Below are 26904 nucleotides of genomic sequence, written 5' to 3' on the forward strand. Positions count from 1 at the left end.
TATCAGCCACAGTGTTTTATTGGATGTTTGTCCAGAAAGCAAGTGCACAACAAACCTCACTGTGTTACACACTATATACAAACCTGTGAATTCTCATCTATCCACCAACCAGACTTTCCCGAGTGGCTGCTTATCGACGGAGCGTTTAAAAAATACGTTACAAACAGAGCGGAGCTTCGTGTTGACGTGGCTGCAAATCGGCCTCCCGTTAACATGCGCATAACCATAAGTGGAAAACAAAAGCGTGGTCTTCTGGGTGGGTTCCTCGAGTTTGTATTTTGTTCCTGGTGCCACTTACATAAATGAGGTTGAGCAAAATTAATAATAATAATAATAATAATAATACCAACAACAGCAACAACAACAATATTTTCCTCCTAGGATATTTCACACATTCAAATAATTGGAAAATAAAATCCCACTCTAATCTTTGTATAAAAAAAAAAAAAAAGAAGCTTTCAAGTCAATGAGGAACAAAAGGACAGTTCTGTTCACCGAAAGCGGCCGGGGCGGTCGGGAAAGCGGAGATTATATACGGTGAGTGTGCTCTGAGAGGACGGGGACAGAGGTAGACAGGTACGGTGGATGGGGGGGTGGGGGGGGGGTTGTTTTGGTGGGGAGGTCGGAAGGAGGGATGATTTATCGCGGGAGGCTCCAAGGGAGGTCTTCTGTTTATGTGGCGTATCTCTTCGTCCACTGTTTGGCTATTCTGTCGTGTTCGGTTCTGTTGGTCAGGTATTGCGTGGCGATGCTCCCGACGAGAGGGTCAGCTGTGTAGACAAACACGTTCAAATAATAAAAATTATTATTTGCATTTATTATTATTATTATTATACACTATAAAAGACACCTAAACTTTCCCCGGCCATATGTGGTTCTTCCCCAAATTGTTACCAAAAAAGGTCCACAATTGTATAGAATGTTTTTGGGTGCAGTAGCAAGACATTTTCCCTTCACTTAAACTAGGAGACCCAAACCGGTTCCAGCGTGACAATGACCCTGTGCACAAAGCCAGCTCCATGAAGATATGAATTACATTGTTTTGAGTGGAAGATCTCCTGCTATAGAGCTCTAAACCTAGTAAACACCTTTGGGATGAATGTGAATGCTGACTGCACCTCCACACGAAAGGGATTTAAATATTTAACAATGCTCGGGAGATTCATTAAAGGTTTATCCTGTTCTAATAAAATACTTTTTTTTCCAGGTTTTATAATATAATATATATATATCGTCAGGGACACTTGTAGAAAATAATGACATTTATAAATAATAAAAAAAATATTTTTATTAAATCAGAAGATGGTGAGGTCAAGGCTTCGTACCTGGGTTGCAGTCGGTGAGCAGCGAGCAGATGGACAGCAGCACTTTGGAGATGGTGAGTGCAGGACTCCAGTTGTCCTTCAGGATGTCCAAGCAGATCACGCCCTGACTGTTAATGTTGCAGTGATAGATGCGTGTACGAAATGTTACCTTGGAAAGACGGAGAGATTTAATTAGCCTTTAATACAGACAAGCATGAACAAATTAGCCGACTGCATGCTAATTATGGGATCGTTTTAAATAAACAGTAACCCTGTGAAGAGCTTCAGTGTGAACGTTTTGTTTTGTTAAAATCAACAGATTTATGAGGGAAAGGGCAGGACACGGTTCTCCATCGACACGCTAAACCTCTACACGAGCTCCAGAAATGCGCCGACGTGCCGCATAACGTGTTTTATTGCGACTCATTGGATGCGTCTGGGAAATTTATGATATCAATTCGCATGCTTGGTAATGAAGGTGAAAGGTTACTTCTCCACAGAAAATCAAGTGCTTACAGGAACACAGTGTCAAAAGCAATGCAGGTTGATTTGGCATAACATTTGCGATGTGTGAAATCGAGCACTACGTGCGATACTGCTCTCCAGAGCCTCCGGATCTGCATGATTCATCCTGATGCTCTACTTCAGGTCCTGTGACTCGCTTAAAAAATTGGTCCAAGGGGGATAAAAAAAAAAAAAAAAAAAAAAGCTGCAGATGGAGGTCCAAGGTTTAAGAACCACCTGTAGGCTTTTTGTGGAAAAAAATAATTTCCATCAACAGCTCTAAAACATGATGCTTCAGATTTTCCAGATGATGTTTTCTGGAGTTTAAAGGCGAACGCTTGGTGACTGAGGCAGGACCTTTTCATGCTGAATGCGTTCGAGGCACACTCGTCAAATGGGGGTTCACGGGGTCGAATGTGGACCAAGCAAGAAGAAACTACTGGAAAAATACATATTGGAATGTGTTTTTTTGAACATCGCATTCCACGATTGGTTGCCATTTGCTCTTAATTACATCCACTCTTCTGGAAGATGTTCGACTAGATTGTGGAGTGTGCTTGTGGAGATTTGTGCTCATTCAGCCACAAGGTAAAGTCATGTACTGATGGAGTAAAGTTGAGTTCAGAGCTCGATAGCAGGAGATCGTTCACTCCAACCCATTTAAAGCAGATCTTCACGGAGTTTGCTTTGTGCACAGGGCATTGGGTCTCCTAGTCCATGTGAAGAGTAAATCAAATTCTACCGAATCTAAAGAAATCCTATACAATTGAACCACATATGGCTGGAAAAACTATAGTGTCAATATAGTGTATATACAGGGGCTTTAAATGGACTACACATAGGCATGGGCACAATGGTGGAAAAGGTTAAGTACTGAAAGGTAACAGTTATAAAAATTTAGCTTTTTTTGGACTCTGGGCAAAAAAAAAGTGTTTGTTGATTGAATCATTCAGAAATTTGTCTCGAACATGACTCATTTAGTAGATGATGACTGATAGGCAATGAATGCAATTTCCATTCTATCATCATGCCAGAGCTTCGGTTCCTCTCCTCTACGCTTCCCCTGCTTGCACAATCCACTATGAATTGTATCAGTATGTCGGAACCTGTAAGCTAAAAAAAGAAAAAAGAAACCCAAAGAAACCGGTGTCCCTTACCTTGGGTGGTTTGAACGGATAATCAGGCGTGAAGGCGATGTCGAGAAAAAAGACACCTCCTTCGTACACAGAGCCTGGTGGTCCCAAGATGGTGGACCTCCACTCGTAGATGTTATCTCCTTTCGGACCGGCACTGTAGACCAAAAAAAGGGGGTGGGGGAGGGAGACTTCTTAACAGCGAGGTTTGAAACACAGCCAAAGTTTCTCTGTACTTTTTTCAGAAAAGGAAGCAAAAGGAAAATCATTTGCACTGATCGATTAATGGAACACAAAGTCGCAACAACAGCAACAATATTGACCAGTGTTAGTAAAATGTCTAGGTTTTAATGTCTTCGTGAATACAAGAAATCCAACACATTTACAGCAAAAAAAAAAAGGGGGTTTAAATAAACTTTCGGTTCGCCAGATTTATAAGAAATACACTGGATAAAACTCGTAGACTGTGGACAAATATAAATAAATAAATAAATAAATAAATAAATAAATAAATAAATAAAGCTTGAAATTAAATATTTTAGGCGCATTTTTGGGACATTTCTTTTTAAATATTTGAGGCAATTTTCCAGCACGAAATACGAGGAATTCTGCAAGCATGAGAACACGATGCTGAATGACGCATTTACAGCATCCTTAGTATCTGCCTGGTTACGGTACATATAATAATATTACATTATTTGTACCAATAACTGCATGAGCTGGAATAAATTGTAATAATAAAAAAGAAACAATCCTGCATTGAGACCTAATAAACGAGTTGAGTTATGATCCGGAGTGGTGTATCTGAGGTTGAGGAGGAATTCCTACACACCATCCTGACATTCTTACATTGTTTCCCAGTAGCAAAGTTTTTTTTTGCATTTCATTTAACAAACAACAAGGCCAAAGGTCATTTAGACAAATATAAAAGAATTTTCTAGAGCGTTCCACGGGTGTGTATTGTTGAACTATTTGGCTGGTAAAACACTACACCTGACAGTATCTGACTAATGGTGCAATAAAACTAAATATGAATGAGAAAATTAATAATTTATCACTTGTGCTGCATTTTTGGAAATCATAGTTTCCGCTTCGTTACGAAGAAACTCTGAAGGAAGGAAGAACAGCAATTCTCGAACAAGAACATTTTATTAAAAATATGGGCAATGTATGGAATACAATTTAGGGAATTTGACTGAAGCCGGTTTCAACTTTTTAAGCAGGATTCATATATGTGCTTATTAACTAATTGATGTGACTACAACAGAACTTTTTCTGAGTCTGAAAACGCTGGTTTTAACAAACAAATGTGTTCGCGTTCCGATTCAGTCTTGAAGATCGATGACAGAATCTGGCTCTCGCACCAAAACTAATTACAGCTTAATTATCAACTAAAGCATTAATCAAACCATCGATTCAGTTTCGAACGCGAGCCTCGGCTTGTATTTCACTCTATAAACAGGACTTAGTGTAAATCGATGGTCAGGGGTCGAAGTTCCAAATCTCTTATTAAAAATATCACCTCATGTCATCTCAACTTGTAACTTATGATGCTTTTGGTTTGGGAGAACGGCGAATCAAAATAAATAAATCAAATACATTTATAAAAATAATGCAAATATAAAGGAAAAACAAGTACTAATATATATATATATATATATATATATATATATATATATATATATATATATATATATATATATATATATATATATATATATATATATATATATGGAAATAAAAAAAGGAAAAAAGACTAACCCTAGATGTTATTTTCCTGTTCTGTCTCAGGGAAGATGCAGCTCTACCTCTGCCATGTTAATCTGTATTCTGTGTGACTCTCAGGACACGCCTCGGTCTCCGTAACGTTGCGATGCGTCAAATTCACGTAGCAGAATAATGAAAGTATAATTATTCTAATAATATGTAAATAAATAGTTTTTTACCGATGCAAATATGTGCAAATATGCAAATACAAATACCACCTATAAATATTTAAATACAATATATAAAATATTGTCAATTACACATTAATGTAAAAAAAAAAAAAAAAAAAGCTAATGATTTATAAATGATGTACAATTAAAATAATTACAATTTAATTACAATCATAATTAACTTTGCACAAAATTTAAACAATAACTGATTATATTTTTTAATTATTGAATTAAAACTTCAGAAATCAATTATATATAATAAAAAAAAAAAAAAAAAGGATATAACCATATTTAAAGACACTGTATATAGGTACTTAGGATTAAAAGTCGCTTGATTAGCAGCCAGAAATCTTATCAGAGCTGCTGTTATGAAAATTATAAATCAACGGAATGGGTTTTTACTAAACCATGTACAAAAAAAAAAAAAGGAATTGCGCACAGGGAGACAAAACAAAATTACTGTGATTATCCTGAAATTTTTAAATCAGCACTGGCTCAGAACAAAATCAACCGGTTTGTCAGCGTGAGACTGCTGGCACAAACTCCAGTGCTCGTTTCTCAGGCCTGGGGAATGAAAGCGGAGGAAAATATGACAATTTTCTCCCCCGTCTGTTTGGAGCAGCTAACGAGAGCTCGGTTCCTGGCAGAGGCTTGAAAATGCATTAGCCGTGAAAGCTGAGCACTCTATCAATAAAAGTGATCGAAAGGTTGTGAACAAGCCATCACACCAAGACCAACACGACAGGACTGTTGTGAAAGAGAGAGAGAGACGCTCAGAATCCCACTTTATAAATCTCTGCCATAAGGAATTCCTATCTTTGACTCTGATATTTAAAAAAAAAAATGAGCAAGCCATTGTGCATAATGAGATGTGAGGAACATCTGGTAGCTGGTAGCCATGATTCTCTGCAGCGATCAGGGGGCCAATTACGCACTGGAAGCAGCAGATGTACTGTCATAAATCCACGCTCAGATGAGGAGAACGTCTCTGCCTGGGCTGTTTTATGGAAACAAGAGCCAATATACGTGAGGTAAAGCTGATTGTGTTAGTAAACGGCTACACTCTGGAATCAAACGACGGGGAAAAAAAATTATATATTCATTAAAGATCCCAATCTTTTGTTTGTAGCCTCTTGAAAATACAAAAGTATAAATGTTAGCATATAAAATCGTATGTCTTCCTGTGGTAAAATATGCGTGGTTTTTTCGCGATGTGTTTAAATGTGAGGTAATATACTGCCTGCACTAGCAACAAACACATCAGCTAGTACTCTGTTTTGTCTGAGGGGGAACATATATTCATTTGCTTGCCCAACAGGGGCCAATTTCCACCCATTAGCTAGATTTCAAAGAACGCTAGCAACTGGGAACAATGAAGCCTAGCATGTTGAGGCATTTAAAACCCAGTTCCTTGTAAACAATTTGGAAGCCAAAATAACGGAAAATTTTGGTGGATTTTCCCAACTGCTATAGGAGAGCATCGAAGTCTATATATTAAACATCTAGCACACCATTTTAAGTATCGATAATCAATCAATCTGCTCTGAAAACTTTAGAATTAAGATTTGGGATATAAAATCAAATAGCTAAGCATTATAACACTTTTTTTTTTTTTTTAGCATTTTAGCAAACTACTGCCCTCTGTTGGGCCCTTGAACTCAACCATTTACTCTTAACTCTGCTAATTAAGAAATCGTGGGAAAGACCAGGCTTTTTGCAAACTCAATAAAAGCTTGAACTGCATCAATAGGTCTCGGTTGACACAAGAGGAACCATGTTGTCCTCTAAAATAACTGAGAAAATCTCTTCAAAGCTCATTAACGTCCTGGCTAGATATGAATCACACGGACTAGAAAGAAAGTGAAAAATTGAGACAGCCTACAGAGAATCGGCCCCGGTGGACACTATGTTCTGTGACCTCTGGCTAAATGGTAAGTCAATAGTTGAAACCACATGCCAGGACTCACGGTTCCCCAGCAACCATCTCGCTCTGACTTGCAGCGTGATTGGAGGATTTCGCCATAACAGCAGCAACAGAAGACAAACCCTGACCTATTTTTGTTCCAGTTTTGAGATGACAACCCGACAGCCTTGAGGTCCTGAAGTGAAAAATGATCTCGATCTAAACCTAAAATATTTACAGTACCATGGTATAGTAGTAGCAATCCAGAAAATATAACCAGGTGTAATGTATTCCACAATATTTGCTTCAACGTTTTCACAAAAGTGACCGTATGCAGAATCAGAGAGGGTGGATTTTCTTGTTGATCATATTATAGATGCTGGCAAAAAGAAGTGTATGGATCTCAGTGCTTACACAAGAAAAGTGTTCAGTTTCTCTGCACACTTGTACCACCACTCTATAATCACTTACACACAATATCATATAGTAGAAAGACTCTGTAGTGCCTCCTATTGATATTTTAACAGAGTGCGCTATGTAGTCGCCTTAGCTTTTAAACATTGATCCTCAAATTTGTCCAAATTTCAATGTTCATTAGACTTAACTTACACTAGGCAAATACACAGGTACACTAGAAGTAAACGTGCATGCCATCACTTCGATACACAACGTCATCATCCATCCTTTTAAACGCCTCACAATGCGCAAAACATTCTCTAGTACCCTTTGGAATTGATTTTACTGTTCTAAATTAAGTTAGCAAAGTTGAATCGCATTCAAGGAGCAGGCTGAACTATAATACATCCGCTAACTTCATTAAAATGCAGTGTATTATTAATCATTTCAACCTGAGGTGGAGAATTAAATGGGAAACAGTCACTCTATAGATTTAATATTATGGAAATCAATTTCGGTGTGAAATGCACTGATATGCACCATAGAGTTTATGAGATATTTCAATAAGGTGAGAGACTCGGAAGCTTCTTGTGCATGTTTATGCCATTTTTACAGAATTGTTTAATTTGTCAACGTTTTGTTACCAAGCCTCAGCTATTGGATACTGTAATACATGTAGCCCAATAAGAATGGGAACATTTATTTAAATCTGGCAAATATGTATACATGACGAAGTGATTTTTTTTTTTCTACACATAAAAACCATGCAATATACCAATGATAAATTAAAGGAAGCTGAATACTTCATGATTTAATACTAAAAAAGGAAAAATTTAAATGCTTCAGAACAATGCAACATAATTCAAGACTGACATGAGACCAGTTCTTGAAAAAGGCGTACTGGTGCAGGACTTGGTATCAAAAACCAAAACACAGTATCCTGATTGTTTTAATGGGAAGCCCAGAAAACCTTCTCAAGGGTCAATACTATAGAAATGTAACTTGGAGATATTTTAGAGTAGTCAATGCACAGCTTGTATAGCAGTACAGATTTACTGTTGTCCAAAAATAACAACATTGATATAAATAAAGCCGTTATTGTCAAAATTTTGTCAATAAAAGAATAAAGAAATAATAGAGTCTCCAGACAGGGCACTACTGCAAAAACCCTAGAAATCATATACAAAGCACAGGCAAGAACACGTTTACGTCATACGCTGCCTAATCAGGACACTGGGTCACTGAGTTTCGGCCTTGATATAATCAGGATATCAAATCAGTACATCATATCAGCAGACATTAGCTCATTGACACTCTGACCTGGTATTACACCATATCAGGAACATTTGCCTAACATCATCCAACTAAAATAACCGGCATACACCTAATTAAACCGTGTGGGTTTATACGAACGAATTCTCCAATTGATTGGTCAGAAGGTGTTCTAAAAGTGCCAAAACACTAGTTTCACGGAGTCGAATTTGCGACTTTTTAAGACCATTTTAAGACCGATAGTAAGTCTGCTCTTGATAATTTTCCTATACTAGCACAACCCATTGTGATTTATCACCCTGACTCTAACTGAGATGATTAATATTTCTCAGGTGCAATCTCACAAGTAGAACAAATGTGCTGGTGTAGTCTCTATAACCTGCTTGGCTTTGTTAGGGATGTCATTGCTCTGGACTCAGGAACAAACAAGGCCTTATTAATCAGGCAGCTTGGAATGGCCTTGTTGTTTAGCATTGTGGATGACCTTTCCTATTTATCCCACACACGCCTCAACCACCTGCTGTCTGGCAAAACGCAGCCAAGAATCCAAGCCAATGCTGACATACTCGATCAGATACTTCCCCCAGGCGGTTCAACTCCTCACCACCTGTCTTAATTTATAAAACAAGGTCTAAAGCCATCCTCTACACCTGCACCATATCTGTCAGCAGACATGTACTAAGCAATAAACCAGTCAATGCTAATACTATCCTGCTGAATTTTAACCAGTGTATTGACTGGATGCCTGATAGTTTATTTAAAATCAAACCAAATCAAACAGAGAAACAAACTTGCCTCAATTTCTATCACCCTCAGAATCTCAAAAGCTCAAGTTCAAACAAACCATTTTTCCCCCCCGCCGTGTCTCTAATTACCACAAAATGAAAACCCAAGCACAATGAAACAATGACAATTCATGCATGGGCTAAGGGCAAGGTCAGACAAACCATCAACACGGAAAGCTAATTAGCCGGCGACGTGTTGCTGAGAGGCTGAGGCTGCAAAATGCGCAGTAATTGACCGAACCAAAAGTCTTTCGCTACGTTCCAACATTCTCCCTCCCTCTCTCGCTCCATCACCACTTCCCCTCTAGGGAATCCCTGTCACCATTATAAAAGCTGTTCCGACACTTGATTAGCTAAGCTCGAGCGTTGGTTAGATGTGCCCTTGGAAAGCAGAGAAATGGAGTCAACATGGCAGTAGATTTCAGGTGCAGGACTTGGGGCGTTGGGGTGTGACAGACGATGATAGATTTGGAGAAAGTGCAGCTTTCAATTTAGCCAAGAACTCCATCTTTGCCTGAAAGCTGATGTAACTAGATTTACATTATTCATGTGAACACCATGGCTTATTAGCATAACTAGCAGCTTAGCAAGCCAGTGGTAAGTACTGGTAGAACTATTTATTTATTCATTTACTATTTCAATGTCCGCTAGAGCAGCACTATGGTACAAATGTGTACTATTAATTCCACCTCAGCTCCAGGGTTCCCAGTTCCTCAGCTCAGGTTACACTAAGGGGTTTTACTCGACTTATCCGCATGGGTTTTTTTCCCTCCACCTCACAAAAACATGACGTAGGTGATTTGATTGCCCCAGCTTGAGAATGAGTGTTTGAACGCGTTTTCTTTGGGAAAATATCCCTCTTTAAAACGAACAACAGGCAAAAATAAAAAAAAGTCAGCCAAATATGTTTGCTGCTTCAAGCTGTACATGACAGTACACACTTACCTTGCTTGTCAGCTCAATTATCATAGTAAATCCAACCCAAAGCTAAACACATCTCGGCTGATTGACTTTTAGAGTGATGGGGGAAAGTTCAATAATCTTTGTCCAAACTAATGTTTATTAGCTCAAATGTCTGAGTAGATGCCCCCTTGAAACCCATTGTACTTGGGTTAACATGCACCGTAGGCTTTGCGAATCACATTCCGTGAAATGAGGGAGGTCTATTTCACAGCCACATCACGTAGGGAACGTTTTCAGGAAAGATGATATCAGTGAAAGGTGCCGTTAACCTTTATCGTCTTTTTTTTTTTGTTTTTTTTGTTTGAGGATTGTAAAGAGCATTTGATCTGGAATAATCTCTGGGAGACGTGCAAAACCGCAAAAACGGATGTCGTATTCGTTCCATTAAGATCTCGCATTACAGCAGTGGGCCTGCAGTGATTATCAAAACGGGAAGTTAATGAAGCAATCTTTTCTTCCTCTGACCGTGAACAACCCCGCCACCAATTATATCCGCGGCGCAAAGGGAAGGGGGTGGTGGTGGTGGTAGACGACTACTCCAAGTCCTTGTCTGCCCTAAATCTTCATGCACTATAAAGCTCATCTCTACCACAAATGTCACAGTTAGATGTGAGCAATTAGTGCTGAAATGAGTGCTTAAGAAGAAAATACTTGCCTTATCCAAAGCCAAGAGACTATCCTATTACTGTCGATCTCTCAAAGTGGAAGATGGTGAAAAAGAATTTTTAGCATCGCGTCAAAATATGTGCCCCCCCCCGGTGAATGCAAAGTTACGGAGGGGGGTTTGGGATTATTCTATTTTGCAAAGTAGCAAAAACCTCTTTTGGTGTTTGGATTATTCTTGTAATCTGTTTACCATGCGCATCAGTGCACTCAGGGAGGAGGGGTGGGTGTGATAGAAATGGGTTGGGAGGGTTCTGTCTGGGGGGTTTGTTCTATAAGGGAAAGTCTGATTCGGTAAAATTCGCCTGCAGCACGGAGAACCGTTAGCAGAACTCCTGCTCTGGGACACTTATGCATAATGCATCGCCGGTCGTTAGTTTAATAACCGGGCTTTGCAAACGGTGCATTAGCAACTCGACTGTGGAAATATGGAAACACAAAACCGTGATGAATAGCGAATTGTGCGGACCATTCCTCACACTCGAAGCTTTGCCGCGTCGTCTCCTTCGGCACGAGCGCCATTTACATGCTGAGAACTGCAGGCGGGATTAGTCAGAGCTGCAGTTTACCCTCATGCTGACGCACAGATGGACGCAAACGTAAACCTGCAAGCGATGCGTATCGATCAATTGGGCCTCAGAGGACAGCAGGAAAACCAAGCGTATCCAGGATCGGTTTGCTTGCTTTCAGAACAAAAAGACCACAGATAATCACTGAAGAATTCACAATTTATATCAGAGCACAAAAGCAATTGTGACAGTAGTTCCAATTGCAAGGCTGATCACAGTTTTATATTAATAGTTTTTTTTTCTAATCCATTAATGTTGGAGTTGCATTTATTTATATAAGGAGTCTCCAGTGTCAGGATACTGTTACAGGGTTTCCAACACGTGAAAATTTACTTTTAAAAAGTTGTTTTCTATAAGTAATTTTAATTGTTATAAATTTTTTTTAATAGATGATGACCAAAAAAAACAAAAAAACAAAACAGCTATAGCATTTCTATAGGATGAATTGCCTCTGCTAGTTAGCGTTAGGTACGATTTTTTCGCTGGATGTTGATTTTTTTTTTTTTAAAGCTACACCATAGTCTTTCTATAGGATGAAATGTCTACTTCCCATCTCTACCAATTAGGTTTGATATGCACAATGAGTTTCAATAGTGCAGAAGCACTAAACAAAAAGCTTTGCTGCTTAAACCCCCTATAATTAATGGATTTGGAGCGAGATGCAAAATGGGGCAATCGAGGGATTTTAATGTTAATTCAAGCTTTAACCACTTATTTATTGAAACGCCATCATTATAGCAACAATATACTCTATTAATGTGTTGCAACATTTTTCTTAGAAAAAGACTGATTCCACAGCGCCTTTAAATCATTTAATGTTCGAGGAAGAAAAAGAAAAACCTTTTCACGTCTACACTCATCGTATGTTCGTCTGAATAGCGAGCTAATAGATTTCTCCGCGGCACCTTGGCTCAGAGAAGGCCTCTGAAATACTGATCCTGAACGGTTCCCCCACCCCGCGTGCACTTCTCCTCCCTCTTATGAATATGGATATGCTCCCTGCTGCAGTTAATAGCCAGGATGTGAAAAATGGATTAGATTCATGGCCTCCGGCTGATTCCCGCAGGACACTAGTGCTAATCAACGACGTGAAGCCTCACAGGATTGGGAGGGGGGGGCTCCCCTTTCTATCAGGCAGCTCAGTGAGGCAGACGGCAACGGCACAAACGACCTCGGTCAGTGGAAAAAGAAGACGTGCAAGCACTAATAGCCAATTCGATAGTCTGAATTCTTGCCTTGTAATGTGTTATTTCTTGTCTTAAATGCTAACCGGGTTGCAAAGCAGCACTGACAATGTAATGTAATGTAATGTAATAAAGGGCTAGAGATTTTTTTTCCCCCAGTCGATCCTGAGAAAGCTCCCCATGTCTCCTCGCTGAAATCCTTTTAATGATGGTACAACACACACACACACACACACACACACACAAGGGCCTGCAGTAACATATCATTACCACAGATACATCGGATGTGAGCGCTACATCGATTTCGAAACGCTCAAATGTAACGAGGTGGTGAGGCGTTTTAAAAAAACGTTTTTACATTCGTCAGCTTCCATCGCGTAAACGAAGATCTGAGGATCGGCTTCAAAAACGTGTCCGTTGATCAGCCAAATGTTTCCCTCCATCGCTCTCCCTTTTTGTGTGTCTCTTTCTCTCTCGCGCTCTTTCTACCCATCTGTGCCCGTCACTCTGATGTAAAGATGGCGAGGGACAGAAAAAGACACATGCAGAAAGATGCATACTGGCGGGAAAAAGAGGGACAGTGAAAGCCACGGATAAAAAGAGAGACTGCGTAAATAATAGACCTTTGTCCCCACCGACATTGAGAACTTTCATTGAGCATTAAATTGGCCAGGAACAAAAGAGCGTGCAAAAGCATTTGGAAATGATCTCTCCATCCTGTAACTTTAATATTTTTTTTACGTTTTCTGTTGCTATGGCGACCAATTTTTGGTCTGCTCATATCATAAAATGTTACGCCGCTCCCAATTACACAGGTTTTAAGTTTTATCAGGAAAATCATTATAGCACATGCTGATGTCAAACCTGTAAAAGAAATGAATGCTTCTTGATATTTAGCCAAATATCCATGATGTAAAAACAATGTGGAAAAATGCTATAGGAGTAAAAACTATGCGGTAAAAGCGATGTGGCAAAAGCTATGGAGTAAAAACTGAGGTAAAAACAATGTGGTAAAAGCTATGGAGTAAAAAATACAAGGTAAAAACAATGTGGAAAAATGCTATGGAGTAAAAACTACAAGGTAAAATTGATTTGGCAAAAGCTATGGAGTAAAAACCAAGAGGTAAAACAATGTGGCAAAAGCTATGGAGAAAAACTACGAGGTAAAACAATGTGGTAAAAGCTATGGAGTAAAAACTACGAGGTAAAATTGATGTGGCAAAAGCTATGGAGTAAAAACTACGAGGTAAAACAATTTGGTAAAAGCTATGAAGTAAAAACTACGAGGTAAAACAATGTGGTAAAAGCTATGGAGTAAAAACTACGAGGTAAAAGCGATGGTGTAAAAACTACGAGGTTAAAACTATAAAGAAAAAACTAAAATACTGTGAGAAAAACACTTCATTCTTACTCCGGTGACTGTAATAAAATGGTAATAAAACAATGTGATCTGAATGAAACCATGAAATGCTTAAACAACGAAGACGTCAAAAACTAATTAGAAATCAAGTAAAACTGATTTCATATATTAATTCCTGAGTTGAATATAATCAAGGCTAGTCAACACAATGCTAGCTGACTGAATCTAACAAATAATATAGATAGCATGCTGGTATAAGTGGCATACATATCTGAACATATACATACGGTACAGTATATGTACAGTCAATGTAAAACATGGGTAACAAGCGAGGCAAATCCATCAATTGTCAACATTTTTCTCAGATGTAGTGTTCGATTTAAAAAAATCATGTTAAAAATACGCTGTATTCACATTCACTCAGAAACGCTCCCAAACATGACTTTCAAGGCCACTGCTTTCAGAACATCCCCTTCACTTCCTTCCCTAATGGCTGTCTGAACGAAGCGATTACTCTCCCAGAGTGATAATCGATGATGGTGTCAGTGTACGTTACTCGCTTTTAGAAAAGTCTGATCTTCATGCAGAGGCTCACGGGAGCTGGAGTTATAGCGGTACATGCTGACTGTCTGTCAACTGCTCATTCATCTGTACAACAAGCTAATCAGGAGACAATACCCAACCACTGTCATACTGTGTCACTCTCTTTGTCTTTTTCTGTCTTTCTTTCTCCCTGTTATTTTCTCTTTGTCTCTTTTCCCTATTATTATTTTCTCTGTCTCTCTCTTTCTTCATTTTCCCCCACTTTCCCCATCTCTCTTTAATCTTTTCCAAATCAGATAAAGTGCATCTTTTTTGTGCATCTTACTCTCTCTCAGTCTCTCTTTCGCTCCGTCTCCCAGCGTATCATTCTCTCACTTTGTCTCTCACGCTTTCCCCATTTTCCTTCCTCCTTGCCTGTCTGTTGCCTTCAGTGTTTCTCTCTCCATTTCTCTTTTCCTTCACAATGTCTCAACTTGTCTCTCTGTACACCCTCTCCTCTTTTCCCTTTGTCTCTTAGATTCAGATAATGTGTCTCTCTTCATCAGTCTCTTTCTAGCTGTCTTCCAGTATATCTTTCTGTCCCTTTCTTTTGTTTCTTTGTGTCTTTTTGTTTCTCCCTCTCTCTTTCCATCTCAATCTGTGTCTCATCTCTTGCAGTGTTTTTCTCTCTATTGATCTATCTCATCTTGTCTAAGTCTCTCTCTCTCTCTCTCTCTCTCTCTCTCTCTCTCTCTCTCTCTCTCAGTGTCTGTCTGTGCCGTTCTGGTCAGAAATGATGGCATCAGTTGGTCTCTTTTTTGTTATCAAGAACGTCATAAAAATAAACATCTCATTCACGTGCTTCCTCATCAGGTTCTAATCAAATCTTGTCTATTCTCTCCTGCTCTTTTCTCTCTCTTTCTCTCTGACTTTTCGTCCCTTTGATCCAGAAAACTCATTTGTTAACGCCTTCACATGAGTAAAACATTTGCCATCTGTCTTACAGACTTCAGCAGCAGTATATTGAGGAAAGAGCAGAGCAGCGCGTACCTGCAGTTAGGCGGGGGGTCCAAAGTGATCTCGGCGAGCTCCTTCTGAATTCTGCAAGCAACAACACAAGACGCATTAGAGGCGCATATTCAATCTTATCTTCGAAGGCAGTAATACGTTTAGATGTACAATTCAATCTGGCTTTAATACATTCGACGCGTTTAACTAGCGTATAGATTTACACAGACGACAGAGCAGAGCGAGCTTCGTCTTCATCACACACAAACATCTAAAGGAAACTAAGCGGACTGGAAGGCCATATCCAGGCTGGAGAGAGCTTTTATTGTCTGATCTACAACACGACTCCCAGGTGACTGAGGTATTCAGAGTTCATCCATAAATGCATACTTTTTTTCAGCTTTAACTCCAAAATCCACGTCACAAACATCTTTGCAGTCCACATAAAACTGTGCTGCGAAATATGTTACATATTTTGGTTGGGAAAAGGATCACTAGCATCAGCTAGTTAGGATTTGATGATAATATGATTGTCCATTTGGGCAGGAAAAGGTCAGAGATGAAACACTAAAATGATCACGTTCTCTGACTGGAAGTAGGGAGAAGATGACAGGATTAAGTATAGATAATCCAGATCATCCTGATTACGGACTGAATATTTCTCAACAGATACCACACATGTTTTGGAGTGACGTTAGGCTTGTGATGTTGAGCCATGACGCTGGGGTGAGACACTGGGGAATAACATTTGGGGGTGACGTTAGGGTGTAATGTTGGGGCATCACATTGAGATGAACCATTGGGATGAGACGTTGAAGAATGCCATCGAGACATGACGTTGGGGGTGACATTGGGGTGTAATTGTGGGGCATCACATTAAGACATAACATTGGGGAGTGAGTTAGAGCATAATGTTGGATTAATGTTGGGGAATGTCATCTAGCAGGAACATTGTGGCGTGACTTCAGGGCAGTAACGCTTTTATCATGCCATTTGTATACATCATGTTAAATGTTTTACACATCTAAAAACCATCTCAAATAAAAATGTGCACCATCCACCTTGCGTACAAGTTCAAATAGCTACACAACTAAAAAAACTTGAGGAAGGGAAGCTTCAAGAAAAAAACTGAAAGATGACGCTATGTGAAGTGTCACAACAGTCTAATTATGGGATGTTAGAAACAATCAGGATGTCACATTATGACTTCTCAGGTTTATCTAACTATCTCAAAACAATATAATACCATCCAAGTCAAATCAGACAAAATAACAACAAAGATCTTGTGAATAAAACAAAAACCAGTGGCTACAGTCACCACAGGAGCTACCGCTAATAATAATAATAAACTCTAGTCTGTTTAAATGTCCTCCAATTATTTTCCTTTATTTCTAAGAAAAACAGCATGTAACGATATATGTTTATATTTTAGTCACGTTCTAATTTAAGGCATATCATTTATTTTTAGCTGTGTGATGACTTGTAATCTGTGCTCTGTTTACTGGATTGCAATAAGAGCTTCATTACCTAGCGAGGTCTCGCACCCTGCATTTAGCGTAATGATCGCAGGGCTTCACAGCCACTAAATCACTGTTCATGAAAAAAAAAAATGAATAAAAAGCTCAGCGGGTTTGCAAAGAATCAGAGCAATGAATCATAAGTGGAGGGAAAAAGTGCATTCAACAAATCACACAAAGGAAAAGAACGGTTTTATTTAAATGTAATGAGTAGAGGTCGACCAACAGTCGATTAATGGGTATACCGAACGGTATAATGAACAGATTTGTTTTTTTTTCCCCCCAATGGATACCGTATAAAACAAACTGGAAAAAACTAAACAATTAATGTAAAATAGTACTGAACTTTATTATAAAAAAAAAAAAAAACAGTATTAAATCATGAAAATGTGCAAAATTAATATTAGTTATATTATTAAATAATAATTAATATAATATAGTACGCACTACGTACAGCGCACAGTCTCACGTGTCAAAACAAACAGCTTGTAGCATCAGTGATTCACCTCTAGTGGTCATTTTACATTACAAGAGTGACAGCGGACTTTCACCAGCAACCGATGCAGCCCGGAAAAACTATCAGCATGGATTTTTGCCAAGAGTTTCAGCATTCAACTATCGGTGAAAATAATTCAGCAAAACTGATGAATCGGTCGAACTCTAGAATAAATCTGACTCGCAGCCTTTAAACTTGACATACACTCCCCCAAAGGTGTAACATGCAGTACTATTAATATATACTTCAGACAGGAAGAAAGCTATTATACAAAAACATCTGAACTTGCTGGGACTCTGTTTTGGTTCAATTCCAAAATCCAACCAGTTCATTAAATCTTCAGGGTTACAGTGATGTTCTTCCAACCACTCGTGCTTCAGATATACTGTATGAAAAGAAATCCTGGGACACCTTACTTTCCACTCAATTGTGTCAAAAAATATTTCCACAAAGTTGGACTTCCACAGGCACACTCCAAAATCTAGTGGAACATCTTCCCAATAGAGTGGGAGGTAATTATAACAGTAAATGGGGACTTAATGTGGGAAAAGAACATCTTAAAATCACGTGTCTTCAAACTATTAGATTCACGAGAACTAAAAGTACTATTGAAGTGCCGTTGTTACCTTTTTAGTATTGAGTACTGAGATGAGAACACAGGGTTCAGGTTTGCAAACACTGGCAGCATGCAAGTTTCACCAAATATCCACAATATCCCTCAGCAAGGTGTGTAGAAAACCTAAACAGCACACGGGTGATATTTCCATGTGTCGCCTACTGCACATGCTCTAGAAATATAAACCATAGTCACTTGACTGGCCAGAAATAAAGGCTCCCTCTGGGAAAGTAAAAAAAAAATAATAATAAAAAGAAACAATAAAAATATATGTATAGTAAACTATTTCTGGCAGTCACTGGAATAATTTTAAATCCAACTGACCCTGAAAACTGTTTCGCAAACAGAACGACACACTTCAATAAGAACATCAACAAAACCACTTGCCTCTTGGCGCTGGTGGATAGTTTGGCTGCCGTTTTGCTGGAGATCTTGGTCTCTTTTTTCTTAGGCTGCGCCGGCTCACGCTCCTGCTCCGGGGGAGCCGTCTCTCTCTGCTCGAGATCCGAGCTCCCACCACTTGTGCTGGGGCTGTCGTCTGCTCTCTGCACCTCGCCGGACATCCTGGCCCTGAAACAAAACGACGAATCGTTATACGCTGCGGCCAGATACCAGAGTCCCAATCAATCAATCAATCAATCAGCAAATAATGTATTTTATATATAATATTGTGTTGGTCCCCTTTCACTGCCAAAACAGTTCTGACCCATGGATTATTAACAGCATGAACTTCTTTAAACTACAGGAGCTCGTCTGTTGAATCGAGACCACACGGACCAGCCTTCGCTCCCAAAGTGCATCAATGAGCCTCAGCCACCCATGAAACTGTTGCTGGTTCACCACTGTTCCTTCCTTAGAGCACTTTCGATAGATACTGAATACTGCAGACCAGGAACATCCCATAAGAGCTGAAGTTCACATGTTATAATGCCATGGTATGCCTGATCAGTGTGTACACACACACACACACACACACACACACACACACACACACACACACACACACACACACACACACACACACACACGCCATTTGGCAGATAGTATTCTCCAGAGTGAGTGACTTACATTTACCTCATTCACAGACTGAGCAGCTTTGGGGTTAAAGGCATTGCTCAGGGACCCATGAGTGGCAGCTTGGTGTGGCTGGGATTTAAACTCACAACCTTTGGATCCTAGGATATTTTTTGATTATTTTTGGCGGGGACTAAAAGGTGCGCCAACAATGCAACACGTTAAACAACATCTGTTTATAGGCACATTTAATTATGGTAACGTCCAGGACACAAAGGCAAGTCCTTTAAGCTAACTCAACAACAACAAACACACGTTTCCTCACCGGCTTCGCTTCTGTCATGAAGATGGCAAAAACACAAAGCCCTTCGAAAACTAAAGCGTCGGAAAAGGTAGAGTTACATCGTTGTCTCTGACTGTTACAAACCACTAAGTTTTATTCATTTATAGATATATTTAATGTTGTGGAACGTATGCGAGACAAAAATGTTTGCCGTCTATTCAGATAAGGTTGTTTTTGCATGTCTTTGCACTTTATTATTATTTATAATCTGTTCAAGAATTTTGGCTTTTCATTAAACTCCATTTAAAAAAAAAAAAACAAGCTGCGAACCTTTTCCGGCTGTGTAAATTCTTACAAATTCATACAGAAAGCCGTTTTATTTTCCCCTCAAAAAGTTGGCTTTCAAGAGAAATGACATCGAATGGTTGTTCGTTCTGCTCATCGTGCTTTCCGAGCGTTTCTACCTTCTGTTTCTCGAGTTTATCGAGGAAGCGTATACATCTCTTTCTTCGAAACATCTTCAGAACCGCTCCTACAAGTCCACGCATTGGTTTTTACCATCGACACTAATGGGATTAAAGAACTCGGCAGCGCTACAACACCGACGACTTCCTGCACTTTGGTCGCCTTCTCTTTAAACCAGATCGGCTTTGTGACCAGGCCGCTTAAAGTGAAGTGCCATTCATCTTTCTGCACTCCCGCTACTTTCGGCTCGGCCCCCGAACAATCGGATTAAATGCAATTTTGTCTATTAATAGACGAATCGGTAGATAACGGACGCCTGTGACATTTTACAGTGAACGCTGCCTGAACGTTCGGGGTGATTTATTTCCTCTTCGGTGCCCTGGGCTTGCTGGATTCTTTACACGCTGACTCATTAATGCAAATCCCACAGTGATTCCTGCATAAGAGATCATGTTGTGACTGAGGAAAAGCTTTTCCATCTGTTATTTATGGAACAGCCGTGACCTGGCCATGATCGGCTCGCTTTAAAGAGGGTTTTTCTTTTTTTTTTTTTGGAAAAGGAAACAAAGCATTACGGACTGAACCAAAAAGAGCAAGAGAAAGAGAAAAAAATTAAAAAAAAGAATAGTGTGGGAAGAAGATGAAGGGTTGAAAGAAAGAAATGAGAAAAAAAATAAATATGCAAAAAATTAATATTCTGTTTCTTTTACATTCGGATTTGCTTCAAAACACTTATTTAATAAGCATAATGCTATAGCTGTTTATTCATTTGCCAAATGATCGACTCTACAGGAAGGCTGGCAATTGCATCCCTCATTTTGTCATTATTTTCATGGTTTTCTTTTCAATTACTTTCCCATTACTGATCAAACGGACAAAAACAGAGCTGTGCAAATTAAATACTCTGCAGTTTAATATCACTTTTCTTTCTCAGCCCATTTCCATCACACGACACCAATTACTCCTCTGTGTCATGATGTTTTCTAGAGCCAGTCTACTTGCACTGGTTTGTTTGGTTGCTTGAATTTTATTATTAATTACAGCATTTTTTTTTTTCCGGTCAAAAACATTTCATAATGCATTTCTCCCTTTGGTCGATCAAACAATTTATCTGCTAAGGAGTGAAAAAATAAAAAATAAATTATATATATATATATATATATATATATATATATATATATATATATATATATATATATATATATATATATATATATATATATATATATATATATATATATATATATAGTGGTTGGGTTATTTAAGTCGTCGTCTATATAATCTTTTGCCTGCACATTACAAATCCACCATTTTGGAACGTCTACATCAGCATTATGAAGGACCGTGTGCTCCTGGTCAACAAATTCAGTTTTAAGTGAAGTTCGAACACAAAATCTTGGACCTGAAAACAAGGCTACACTCCTCATAGTGTACATGAACAAAGGCCCGTTATAACAGAGCCGCTAACACAGCTGTAAAACAGTTTAGAGTGGGGCTCCGTCCCAAACCGGAAAACCCCCTTTTCATACAAGGGTTCTTGCTAAAACTTCACTGAACGCTGCAAACTACCATGAGAGGGGATTACTCTGATGTAGAGGTCATGACTGGAACATAAGCAGAGAGACAGACAGGAAAAGCTCAAGATAGACAAACAAACTGATACAGCAACTTATAAATAAACAGACGAGAACGAGAGCAGAGAGATGGATAAAGTGGTGACCAAGTTGAATAAGATAAAGAGGAAATAAAGACAAATAAAGGTACAGACAGAAACAGTCAGACGTATTTATAAACTGATACTTGACTTAACAGATGAATGGAGACAGAGATAGAAGGATGAATTTAGGGAGGAAAGGAAGAAAAGACAGAGAGAGATCACCAGACACACAAATAGAGGAACAGACATATAGAAACACAAACAGATAGATGGATGGACTGATCAACCAACAGAGAGAATGATACATAAATACACAGACAGATGGATACAGACAGACAGACAGATACACAGATACACAGATACACAGATAGATAGATAGATAGATAGATAGATAGATAGATAGATAGATAGATAGATAGATAGATAGATAGATAGATAGATAGATAGATAGATAGATAGAGACAGACAGACAGACAGACAGATACACAGACAGACAGACAGACAGACAGATAGATAGAGACAGACAGACAGACAGATACACAGACAGACAGACAGACAGATACACAGACAGATAGATAGATAGAGACAGACAGACAGACAGATACACAGACAGACGGATAGATACAGAGATTTTTATGGATAGATAAACAAACAGACACACAAACAGACACACAGAATTTACATAACTTTTCCTTTTTCTGAATACTGATGATTGCCAGTGAAAATCACATTCAGTGATGAAATTGTTCCTGATTTGTGTGACACATTTGTTTGTTTTCCTGCTCACTCCCACAGACAGACAGACAGACAGAGACAGACAAACAGACAGACGCATGTCCTTATTCTAAATATTGATGAAAACCAGTGTCATCACATTCAGCGATGATCTTTTCGTTCCTGTTCCGTGTGGCACATTTGTTTGTTTTCCTGCTCATCCACAGCTCGCGCAACACATCACCTCATTAACGCGTTTTTACAAAGCTGAAATACGCGTGTCAGCCCGCCAGCACACGCTTCAGCCCCGGTGTCTGAGGGAGCAGGGTCACAGAACACTGAACCGGTGGCCCCGGGAAAAACCGGCGCCGTCTTCTGTCGTTGGCGTTGGGTGCAAAAATGGAATGCGGCAACATAACGGGAGGAGAAGGAGGGAGGTGTGAAGGCTGTCAGAGAGAAATGGGGGTAGGGGCTGTAATTAGCAGCGCACGCAAACGCAGATCCGGCTAGTGTTGCCAGATTGGGTGGAATCGCCTCAGAATGGGAAGCTTTCAATTATTCTGGAGTTACGTTGTGATTTTAACAGTTGTTTTACGAGCGTTACTTGTACTAGTGATGCCGGTAGAACGTTATGTGAATTCTCTATCAGGTAGTGCGATTTACATGTCCTCAGATTTAATTTAGAGGAAAAAGCTCTTCCGACAAGATGATTTTAGAATATTGCATTTTCACCAATCAGCATGATTCAGGATTGGGTAATATAGTACAGTAGCAATGTTGCTTCAGGATGAGCTGAAAAAGTCGAATAAAATCAAAGAATAAAAGAGGACGGAAAGTGAGCTTGAGGTAGAAAGGAAATAGTTTTCTGGCCAGTAGCATGGCTCGCAGTTAGGTGGGTACGCTGTGAATATGAGACGAAAGATCGTTTGCTATATTAAAAAGATTGTTCGCTCAGACAAATATCAATAAGAATTTAATGAACATTTTAGCTGGTGATCATCACATGCGATTGCACTATGTGAACCCACCTTGAGAAATATTCAAGTTGAAACTTCCTGGGTTACACATCACCTAAATCCCCCGTGATAAAAATTATTTTCTTGTTTGGAAGCTGGGTTAAGAGCACAGAGGGTTAAGGGCCTAGCTCAAGGGCCCAAGAGTGGCAGCTTGACGATATAGGGGCTTGAACGTCCGACATTCCGATCGGTAACCCAGCGACGTAATTTCGACAGGAGAAAAAAAAGTCAGGGCGAAACATATTTTAAGTGTCGCCTTCCACTTTGACAGTAGCCAATAGATTCTTAGATTACTGACCAATTAATACCAGGGACGCAATTTTGATAAGACATATTTTGAGAAACCCCTCCCCTTTTGACATTAACCAATAGTGTATCGATTACCGCACAGCCTGGGGACAAGCGCTTATTGGACAGTTAGTACCAGGGAGGACATTTGGGTGGGACATATTTTAAATACCTCCTCCAGTAGTAGTGAATAATGGCTCGAATCCCACACGGATTCGGAAAGACAATAAGATGTACCAGACAGCTAGTACTATGGACACAATTTTTTATAATGTTCTGGGTAAGAGATTTTAGATTGTAGAAATCATGTGATTGGACATAAAGGCTGATTGATGAGACCCTGAAATGCAGATATCCAGATTTATCCATATTTGAGCTACAGAAAGAATGCGTATCTCTTCCACATCCATTTTTTGGAATTGTCCTAGAACGACTAAAAAAAACACAATTTCTAAATTTTGATTAACCAAAAGTTAAAGCTGGATTTTTATATATAGGTGGACAAACACAATCTGGCAACCCTAATAGGTTTATATTGGATCACTACACGCCAAAAAAAAAACACAGAACACCAACAACCAAGAAACAACAGCACCCGGGTTGCCAGATTGTGGAAACCACTCTGTGGGCTGTTTTAGTTGCTTTTTGGATGAAGAAAAAAAAAAACTCTTGTGATACATTTATTTTATACACAAAGATCACACCCGCGGATTAGATTAGGAGATTAAACAGATTGATCCTGGCAACCCTGCACTGTCCAAAAAAAAAAAAAAAAAAGAAGAAAAAACCCACGAAATTACCAAAATAGCCAGCATTAACACAAAGGGAGTAAAGGTTGCCAGATTGTCCGGGTGGTTTCCAGCTCAATGATTTTTTCCAAACCCTTCACTTTAAAACATCACAAATGTTATCAATGTGAAAACACTATGAAAATACCTGAAGGTGGGTGTGGCCATCCATAGGTTACCTCCTCTCACCTTTTTTTTTAATCATGCCAAGCAAACACTCTTTCTAAAGCATGGCCTTGTAGGAGTTTTTTCCATTTGAAGTTGCATGCACAATTTATCAATTTAACACTTTTCTTTGTTAAAAAAAAAGAAGAAAGAAAACACGTATCGTGTTTCCTGCACGTTTTGTTGTTTCCTCCAGCCTGTGCATGCGTTCTCTATTCAAACCCAATTCCGCACATTAAAGAAGGAATCAGCTGCAACCTGGCAACCCCGCGAGGACAACCAGGCTCGTCCCGACCCACACACACGCGCATGCCCTCGTTTAGAGACAAAAACACTTTGGCGAGACATTTATGTCCCACTTTCCACGCGGGTTCCTGAACACCCGGGCGGCAACGAAGAGTCCTTTACCTGTCGAGCCGCCGTAGACGTTCAAATCCGATGCGGTTTGGGGTTTGACGGTAAAAAAAAAATCGCACGTGTCCTCGCTCGGCCGTCCGTCCGCTCTCCCGTCGCTTCCTCGGCGTTTAACTGAAGCCTGGAAAGAAGAGGAGGAGGAAGAAGAAGAGGAGGAAGAAAAAAAAGAGAGGCGATAACAGAAAGCGAAGCAGTCCAGACCGCCTCCACGCGCGCTCCCGACTCAAGAGCGCGCGGCGCGTTCACGTGATGCTCTCGGTTTTGCGCCTGGCTGCCCGCGTGCGCGTGCGCGTCCCAACGAGGGGGCGAGTCGCTCGAGTTGGTCTTGATTGGGACAACCGCGACCTCCCCCCAACGTTCCCGCAACGTTCCTTCAACGTTTCCTCAACACTAGCAGCAACACACGAATTTTTTTTGAACGGCTTGAAAAAAAGGTGCAAACACACTTTACCTGACTCACGTGTGCATCACGTGAATTTCACACCCAGGCCCTAGGTGGTGTCGAGACCGTCATTATGACGTCACGGCTAAAAAAAAATAAAAAAAATCATACATTAAACTAAAGCAAGAAACCCAAAGAATACAATTCAACAAGTCTTCTTTCACACATCATCTCTAGCAGAAGCATATTAACCTCATAAAATGACCCCGGCTTTTCCGTGCATTTCTGTAGTACCTTTTGAATTCTCTGACCACAGAAACCTCTGGTTTTTGTGCAAAACGGGAAAGTAAAAGCAAAAGTATAAATGGTTCATGAAAAACGCTTAACAGCAGTTTTAAACTGTTTTGGTAAACTTTTTTTTTTTTTTTTTACGAAGTCCAGATTTCTTAAAAAACCCGCCTCGAAGCGCAATTTGCAAACTGTAAATAGTGCGCTCTCTGTCCATCCGATCGAAGAACGTGAAAATGACTTTATTCTAGATGGTCAGCAACTCGAAATCTGATTGGTTAAAGCATCAGCTCTATGCTGCAGGTGCCCTCACTGTTGATTTCTGAAGGCTGCAAGGCAGATATCTTTAATGGCTGAAATATGATTGGACAGAAACTCAAACATAAACAGAGAATAGATTAATGGAAATAATTTCTGTTGGCCATACGTGCACCTCCATGTATGGTTCCAAACACGCATGCATCTGCTGTATTAGTGGCATTGTCTATCTTAATGCACATCTGGAAAATTGAATGTGGCTTGCATTAATTGGCTAAAACATCTGTGCGTCAGTTTTTTTTTAAAATCGAACTATAATGTAGAACGATTTTGACGTTAAACACACCGACAAACTTGGGTTTCTCTTTAACACTCCCCGCTGTCGTTGGGACAGTTGTCACGATCTGTCTCAAGACGCAAACTCTGCCTTTACTTCTAGTATAAACCTTTTTGGACGAGTGGTACTCAAAGCAGACCTATCAGCAGGTATAGACATTTCAGAAACTAAAAAAACCAAAACAGAAAACAGTCTAGAGTACATAAGGATATGATTTGAGACACATCATTTGTTTAAGTCAGTTTGGGGACACAGTGCCACATGGTGCTCTACTAGAGACAGAAAGATTCACTGATTCGCATAACGATGTGGTGCATCGAAAACAAGTTGGCATTTGCATTGTGATCGTTTTTTAACGGTTTATCACATCGGTAGCTGCTCCAAATGTATCTTTAACGTACCGTATCTTGGCTATGCATCGAGATAATGATGGAGATGCACATCCCTATGCTCGGTTTAAACACTACTTCAGTGACACGTGTTTTTTCTCCACTTCTGAACAGGGAACTGACAAAACGTCGGACCTTTGTGGAGCCGATCTGAGGATTTTATTTGTCCAATAATGTTTGAGTAATTTGGGCAAAAATAATTTTTGGTTACAGAACAAACTTTTTTCAACCCTGAAGGAACTCCATCTATTTCAGCCCAGATGGAAGAGCAGATTTATTATTCATGATTTCGTTTTTGGCACAGATGGAATGTT

The 26904-nt window shown here is 39.5% G+C and overlaps 1 protein-coding gene across 1 annotated transcript; it reads right to left on the reverse strand.

Moving 5' to 3' along the window:
* Positions 1–25299, reverse strand: ube2e2 (ubiquitin-conjugating enzyme E2E 2). The gene is made up of 6 exons (XM_083529557.1): positions 24931–25299; positions 18520–18702; positions 15546–15596; positions 2966–3098; positions 1326–1473; positions 1–770 (listed from the first exon to the last, which is right to left on the reverse strand). Exons 2-6 carry the CDS (start codon positions 18693–18695, stop codon positions 673–675), a joined length of 606 nt encoding a protein of 201 aa, XP_083385683.1. The 5' UTR covers positions 18696–18702; positions 24931–25299; the 3' UTR covers positions 1–672.
* Between the last annotated feature and the right edge of the window lie 1605 nt (positions 25300–26904).

This window comes from Silurus aristotelis (genome assembly GCF_946808225.1).
Source record: "Silurus aristotelis genome assembly, chromosome: 25".
In the NCBI taxonomy this organism is placed as follows: Eukaryota; Metazoa; Chordata; class Actinopteri; order Siluriformes; family Siluridae; genus Silurus; species Silurus aristotelis.

Excerpts from the sequence above, each read along its gene's own strand:
- ube2e2 (XM_083529557.1), bottom strand. The coding sequence starts at position 18,695 with ATGTCCGGCGAGGTGCAGAGAGCAGACGACAGCCCCAGCACAAGTGGT. Across the intron at positions 3,099-15,545 it reads GACCCCCCGCCTAACTGCAG|TGCCGGTCCGAAAGGAGATA; the intron begins GTACGCGCTGCT and ends TTTGGTCTACAG. Across the intron at positions 1,474-2,965 it reads ATCCGTTCAAACCACCCAAG|GTAACATTTCGTACACGCAT; the intron begins GTAAGGGACACC and ends CGTCTTTCCAAG.